At 50.2% G+C, this 7,829-nt stretch overlaps 1 protein-coding gene across 1 annotated transcript in view; it reads right to left on the reverse strand.

The window, feature by feature from the left end:
- Window positions 1-7,563, reverse strand: part of IQCA1 (IQ motif containing with AAA domain 1) — a 169,544-nt gene extending 161,981 nt beyond the window's left edge. The window contains exon 1 of the mRNA XM_013984621.2: window positions 6,234-7,563. Within this exon, the coding sequence (XP_013840075.2) occupies window positions 6,234-6,244 (11 nt within the window). The 5' untranslated portion in view covers window positions 6,245-7,563. The remainder of the gene's footprint in view (window positions 1-6,233) is intronic.

Raw genomic sequence — 7,829 nt, forward strand, 5'->3', positions numbered from 1 at the left:
CTTAAATCGGTCACCCATTTGTTTGAACTGTTTTTATGAGGGGCTGTTTGTCTACTCATCTGTGGGGCTTCTTTATGCAGTCTGAGCTTAGGGGTTCACAGCTTGCCTTCGGGCTGAGCAGGGGGTTTCTCATGACAGCCCAGAGCCGGCTGTGGCCCCTCCCTCTGCCGGTGCCATGAGAAGGGTGGTCCACCGGAGACCAGCTCCAGCTCTCCTGGAGGGTCTGGCCCCAGGCCCCACCGGGCTGAAATCCCGCTGGGTCTCCTGGTCTGGGCGGCTCCTTGCCCTGGGTTTCCACTCTGCTGCCACAGCAGAGATTTTCAACATGGGATTGAAACAAAAAAAAATAAAGCTAAGTTTTTCATTTTTCAAATTTAAATATTTTACCTTTATAATTTAATAGTATACTATAAATACATAAACCCAATATTCGTATCATAGAAATGAATATAAAAATAAAAAATAAAAAATTTTAAAAAGGAAAAACTGTCGATTAAAAAGTGAAAATAATACTTAAAAACATTTTTTTCCTCTCTCCTTTTTATGTGCTTGGAGCAGAGATGGGAGATTTCCATCTTCTTGGCCAAATGGTAGAAACTTCTCTGGATGTGAAAAGTCTTTTAGGTTCAGATGTGATGAGGAGACAACAGCTCATGTTTACATAATCCCAGCCGCTGCCCAAGTACTTTCAATATACTAACGCACGTGACTCTCAGAACCCCAGGAGGTGGGTTTTTATTACTCCAGTTGGCCGAGGCCCAGAGAAGTCGGTGCCCGAAGGTGGCTGCTTTATGGGCAGGACGTGCACCTGAGCCTCCTGTCCGTCGTGGTCAAAGCAAAGGAGGGATGACAAGCCCGGGGGCAGAGGTGCGCTGGACGCCCCAGGAAAACAGACCTCCTCCCTCCCAAGCCCCCTGTGGGTTTGGATGCTCCATATCGCCCCCTGGCGCCCCAGCCCTAAGGTTCAAGTACCAGAGGTCCCCACACTTGGCCATAACTTAAAACTATTGCCAGTGAAAGAGAGAAGGTTTTACAGATAACTTCATTATCTATAATATTATAAACATTGCTATAATAGTAAAAACACTGCTGGACAGAGAAAAGTTCTCGGAAAGTTAGAGTCCCCCTTAGCACGGGACCTCCCTCCTGCACGGCCAACTGGCACCGAGAAGCTGAGAACATTCTCAGTGTTATTCACCAAAGCCCAGACGTCCAGCATCTGAGAGGGGGCCGGGGACCCAAGGCGTCCACCCACGTGACAGGGCACGCAGGCTCCGCGTGCCAACTGGCTCCACACATGTCCCCGTAAAACAGAAAACCCGCTCGCTGTGTGGACTAAATAGGGTTCAGAGCTGAAGCCTGTCAGGACAACATCACCAAACACAATGACAGGCTAGTTTTGTTTCCAACTCCGATCCGAAATTCTAAGAACTCAGATCTGAATTCCACTCAGCAAACAAACCACAGCTCCAGATCAAAAGAACTGTGCCCTAACCCCCCCATGCCCCCCCAACCAAGGCGGGGTGGGGGTCACCCAGAAAACGTGCGAGAGTTCAGCCCTGAGGAAAGTGGAACCAAATACAGCACAGGACAGTGAAGTGGTGGCTTATTTTCACACCAAGATGCCAAGAAGGCGATCAATAAATTTAATCAATGGCGCATGCCTGATTTAAAATACGGTCCACACACCTCCTAGAACAATGATAACCTCTTCAAAATGCTAAAAGCCGGAGACCAAAAACATTTTTAGTAGAAAAACACTAGCGACTGAAAAAATACAGGTACAAAAAGAATGGAACAGATGGAATGGGGATAAATACGACAGATTTTTAAAACTGCTTTTAATAACACCATTGCAAAATCTAGGGAAATTGGTTAACAACATATAAGCAATTAGTACTGTAAAGCTGCAAGACACAGATAAAAGCCCCCAAAACTAAATGCAGAAAAAAATATGAAAAACGAAAGCCCATTTGTAGGGCAGATAAAGAACTTAAACATTCAAGAATAAATATGGCAAAAGCCACAGCAGACATAGCTGAGGAAAATTCTGGAATGCTAGCTTCAGAGGACTGGAACCAGCAGAAGGCAGTATCAGCTTCGACCCAGAGAGACAAGATAAAAAAGAAAGTAGACTCTTGACACTGACACGCAGCTCTCCTATCACCAAGAATTCAGGAATAATATCCAGGAGACTCTATAAATAAATCTAGCCATAATTTCTAAATAGAAGGGCAGCACTGATAATAAAAGATAAAGGGCATTTATCAGACTTCAAAGGAAGCATCAAGGTGTGTTAGGCCACCCATGGCTGCAGGTGGGGGAGGCGGCGACCTAAATCCCACAAGGACCCATACCCATCACTAGCAAAGGATCTTGGGTAGAGGAGGCTTGTGCCAGGGAAGCAACAGACAAATGAATGCATGGCACACAGCTAGAATTTACGAAAGCCCTGCCTCTGCTTTGGGGCAGACCCAGCCCGGAAGTCTTGCTGCACAGGTGCAAAGCCCTCACTGTCTTCCACTCAAGGTCAAAGGCAGGCATCCCTCCAGGGCCAGGACACAGCTGACTCCTAACTGGACCTTTCAGCCAAGGACTGTCCTGGTGGCTTGTCCTCACCTGCTGTCTTTTCGGGGGACCCCTGGAGAGACCAGGCAAGGTTGTCAGCTGATGGGGGGGTTTGAAGACACTGTCTGGGCATGTAACCCTGCAGCGGTACCCTTTCCCCCGGAGACTGACTGCAGCTTCCAGTTTCCGGCTGCCCTGCTGCCCTTCCACGGGTGTCCATGGGCCACACCCCGCCAGCCCTGGATCCCCAGCCAGGGCAGCCCCCACTTCCCTTGAAACCTCAGGCCAGCCTGAGCCCCGCACTGCCTGGAAGCCACACTCTCAGCATCCTTCTCCCGAACCAGTGCCCGTGAGGATGACGTGAGGCAAGCAATGTGTCACCGGGGGAATCCGGGTGATGATGTTTTAATGATAGTGTTTTAATAAGAGATGTAATAGAAATGTGATTTACATATCATCAGTACAGTGGGGTTTTTTTTTTTAAAGCATATTCCCAGTATTTAAAAAAAATTTTTTTTTTAGCATATTCCCAGAGTTGGGCAGCCTTCCCCTTGATCTGATTACAGAACAGTCCATCACGCCAGAGAGAAGCCTGGACCCAGTGGCCAATACTCCCTACTTGACATATCACCCTCCTCCCACCCCCCCGCGACCACTCGTCTAATTTGTCTCAATTTATTTGCCTTTTCTGGACATTTCACCCAAGTGGGGTCAGGTAACACGTGGCCCTACGTGACCGGCTCCTTTCACTCCGCATGATGTTTCCGGGGTCGGCCAAGTGGTGGCATAGACGCCTCCCTTGTTCCCTGTTACTGCCTGATAAGGTTCCACCGCATTTAAACACCAAAACCACACGCTGTTGCTCTGCGCATCAGTTAATGAACACGTGGCCTGTGTCTGCCTCTTGGCTCTGGCGAATGATGCTGCGACGAGCATTCCTACCCAAGCTTTAGTGTGGACCTGTGTTTTCCCTCCTCTTGGGGACGGCAACGTGGTTTGTAAAGGCCAAACCGCTCTGGGGTTAAAATCAGCACCTGTCTCCCGCGGCAGTGGGTCTCAGGCGGGTCACTTAACCTCGTGCCTTTGCTTCCTCAAGTGGCAAATCTGGATAATGACACCTCCCCTGGACACCGCACAGGATCCCTGGGGAGTGGGATAACAGATGGGAAAGTGTTCTTGAAATTATAAACGTGCCTTGTAAGGAGAAGGCCGTATTTCATCCACGAGACCACTTAAGAGTTTTTTCCAGTACATGATTGGTTTCAGACTTCAGCATCTGACCTAGAAATGTTACAGATATTGAAGTCAGGAGGATTGCGGGGGGAGAAGAGCGACTATGACATGTGAAAGAGACCAGATTTTTATTTCTACAGCTTGGCAGTTTTCCTAGAGCTGGGGGTGGGGGAGGGGGAATGCACACGTGGGGGAGGGGGAAAAAGGACTTGAATATTCAGACATAACTATGTACTTCGATACAAAAATCTTGCAAAATGGGAATTCTCATTAGACACGATAAACCTTCAAATTCTTCTAATACTATCGAGTCATTTGTCCTTCTGGAATATTCCTTGGCATTCTCAGGGAGGCCTGGCTCTCCCTCTCAGGGGGGACACAGCTTCCCTGCAGCCCTCCCTCCCTTTGTCCCAGAGCCCTCTGACCTCTGGCATGGAGTGGGGTCAGGCCCCCGTTCCTCCCTCCCTGCCCCCACACTCCCTAGTTTTGAACCTCATTTTATCCGGTGGCATCCCCCATGGCCCTCAGGGTCACCATCGTCTACCACCTACGTGGTCTTTACAGGCCCCGTCATGACACCTACCCGCCACATAGCATCTTTACCAGGTCTTCTGCGCTTCGTGCAGTCAACAACCTGGGCTTCCGTCTCTGAAGCTGGCAGCTGGAGCTGCCTGCTGGGGCCTGCCCTCACAGGCAAGGATGTCAGCCCACTTCTCCCGCCTCCTCCCCTATCAGCCCGCTTCCTTTACCCCGGCCATTCCTCAGCAAACAAATAGGCTATTGTTGCCCAGCTTAAGAAAAAAAAATTGTCTCCAGACCCCATTTCCCTGCCACCAGCAACAGCTAAACGCCTCTGAAAAGTCAGCCCTGCGTCATCCACGACTTTCCTCCTCCCCCTCTCGCCTCCATTCATTCCCGTCAGTCCTTCCATGCCATCTCTCCACGAAAGGTCAAGGTCACGGCTGGACTCCACATGCCAAATCCACAGTCCACGCTCAGCTCTCTTCGCGCTTGTCGTGGCAGCGTTTGATGGAGTCTGTTACTCCCTCCTCCGAGAAACTTTTTTTTCCCTCCTGGCTTCCACAGTCCTGCTTCTTCCTCAATCATCTTGCCGCTGACTACTTTGCTGGTCTCATCTCCCCCATCTCATCCCACCGGATGACCCCAGTCTTAGTCCTCAGCCCCTCTCTCTCTTCCGTCCACACTCATCCCGTGTCTCATAAAGACCGACTGTGCCAACAGCTGTCGGATTTATGTCATGCACAGACCTCTCATCTGAACTCAAGTCAACAGCTACTTATCTCCAGCTGACGTCCCGAGAGCACTTCCAACTCAACACATCCAAAACCGAACTCCTGATCTCCCCCACCCGCAAAATTCGGCCAGCCCTGAGCCTCTCATTTCCTGGCCTAGAAAGCTGGTTAGTGATAGTTGGACTTCAGGTTTGTGACAGCTGGAGTGATGGCTGGCACTGAGTCGTTGTTGAATATGAATTACTTGGCCTCTTGGTGCCCAAGAGTCTTCATGTATAAATAAGGAAATGATAATACTACAGTGCTGACATTACAGGGTGCTGGGAAGATTCGGGGTTATTATATCTCAAGCACCCAGGACAGGGTCCACGGAGTCAGCACTACGACATAGGTTTGAGATGATTCTTAGGAAAGAACTGCTGTGTTGGTGCCGTGTAACTGGTACAGGGCTAGGCGAATACTCTGGTGCCACTGCTACCTGATGAGGGGTCCCGGGGGAAAAGCACAGCAGTAGGAAAAGCTTCCTCAAGAGTCTTCTTAACTTTAACACAGGGCCTGAGAGTTTTCACAAAGCAACGTATATCACTGGGAAGGATTAACAAAACCAATGAGCTGAATTACTGAAGGCACGGCTTCTTCAAAAATACATCCATAGGAGTTCCTGTCGTGGCTCAGCAGTTAATGAACCCGAGTGGCATCCGTGAAGACGCGGGTCGGATCCCTGGCCTCGCTCAATGGTTTAAGGATCTGGCATCGCCTTGAGCTGTGGTGTAGGTCTCAGACATGCCTCGGATCCAGCGTTGCTGTGGTGTAGGCTGGTGGCTACAGCTCTGATTCGACCCCTAGCCTGGGAACCTCCATATGCCGCGGGTGCGGCCCTAAAAAGACAAAAAAAAAAAAAATCCATAAGGGCTTAGTGGGCATGAGCAATGGGTCTGGAGGAGCTCATCTCTATGGGGGCGGTGACAGCGGGAGGGGGAGTTGAGAGACAGAAATGTATGGCATTCTTTGTCCACAGAAGGTGATACTCTATGCTGAGGTGTATCTTTACTTGCTGACACCGCAAAAAGGTGTGTGTGTGGTGGGGAGTGGTGGGAAGAAACGAAAAAGAAGCACGGCAAGACTTTTTTCTTTGGAGAAACCTACCCCATAGCTACGGCCCCGCAGCCCATCACTTACGCGTTCGACATGCTGGCTACTTTCCCTCTTTTCCTCGCCCGCCTGGAAGCTCTTCTGTCGCCCTCTGAAAGCTGGCTGCAGAAGTCAGGAGACCACCAGAGGCGCTGGCGGAAGGTCCTTCTGGAGAGGGACTGGGACTGGGGATATCCTCTCACTTAGAAAAGGGAAAAGCAATAGCCAGGGGTGCGAACAGCCCCAGAGAGGGGGATTCCAGCGTTCTCCTCTCCACCGCGAGGCTCCAGAACCTTACTATGGCCGCGAGCCAGAGGCGAGGCGGAACCTAGCAACGGAGACGCTACGCCTGCGCAGCGCGGGTCCGCTCGGCCGCCAGCGCGCTTTCCGCCCCTGCATGCTTTGCGCCTGCGTGGCGCTCCTGCTGTTTCCCTGGCAACCGCGTGGCCCACTGGGGCGGAAGCTGCCCGGCAGGTGGTGGCTGAGCGGGTCCGAGTCACCGCCTCCCGGGGGATCCGCCCAGAGCGCGTTCCCCGACAGGCCCCGGTCCCACGTACGCTCGTTGTCCGCCTTGCGTCCCGCTTTCCCGTTTGCCCATTTTCTTCCAGCTTCAGATATGTGGCCTTGGACGAGGTCCTCAATGTTTGGGACCCCAGTCTTCCGGTCTGTAAAGGGGGGGTGACAGTCGTTCTTCGTTCCAAACATTTCTGGGTGTCTGCTGCGGGCCAAGCTCAGACTTAGATCTGCGGGTGCGGGCGGAGAGGCAGATGCTGCCCTGCTGGGGCTTAATGAAAATGGAGTAAGGCAACAGCACACCGTAAATATAAAAGGTGTGGCTGTTATTCATTAGCAAGTCGCTCCGAGTGTTTGCTTTCATTGTTCTGTCGTCTTTGGTAACCGTGGGGATTTATTTGCAGATTTTATAATCTGCAGTTCCTACAGGAACACATTCAGAAGGACTGCGGTTGAAACAGCGTGTAGAGGACAAACACGTAAAAATTATAATAAATCTGGATCATAGGACCGTTCTCCCACACCGCAATTACTATGACATGAATAAAAGAATAGTAAAAACCAGCAAATAAAAAAAAGAAAAGAAAAAAATTAAATACAACTTCATACCATAAACTTCAAAACAACTCAGTGAGATAGAAGCCTGCGCCGGAGAACAGCATCTAATTTCATCCCCTGGGGCAAGATGCCAGGTAGACAAAGTACCAAGGATGCTCACTAATACTTTCTAATGTAAAGAAGACAGGAATTTGAGAAGTGAGGTGAAAGGTGAGTAGAGTAAGAGGAAGCAAGCCACCTGGGAAATCCAGGTGAGATAAAACCATCACCAGTCAAAATACTGGCTGCTGTCCACAGGCCCCATCAAGAGCTAGGAAAAAAAATCACTAGCGCTTGCCATTTTCTAGGACTTTACACCAAACGGAGGCAGAGTTTCAAAGGAGAAGGACATTTTGTCACAGGAACAGGATGCCCTCCTGACAAAGGTAAGGAATGGTGGTAGGGGAGTTTACCAGAATCCAGAAGAGAGCTGAGCCCAGACCTTGCAAAGATTCAGTGGTCAGTCCTTATCCTCACTGTGTATCCAGGCTCGAGAAAGTAAAAATGCCATCTCCCAGCTGTCAAACTCATTCT

The sequence above is a fragment of the Sus scrofa genome, chromosome 15 (genome assembly GCF_000003025.6).
Source record: "Sus scrofa isolate TJ Tabasco breed Duroc chromosome 15, Sscrofa11.1, whole genome shotgun sequence".
Lineage (NCBI taxonomy): Eukaryota > Metazoa > Chordata > Mammalia > Artiodactyla > Suidae > Sus > Sus scrofa.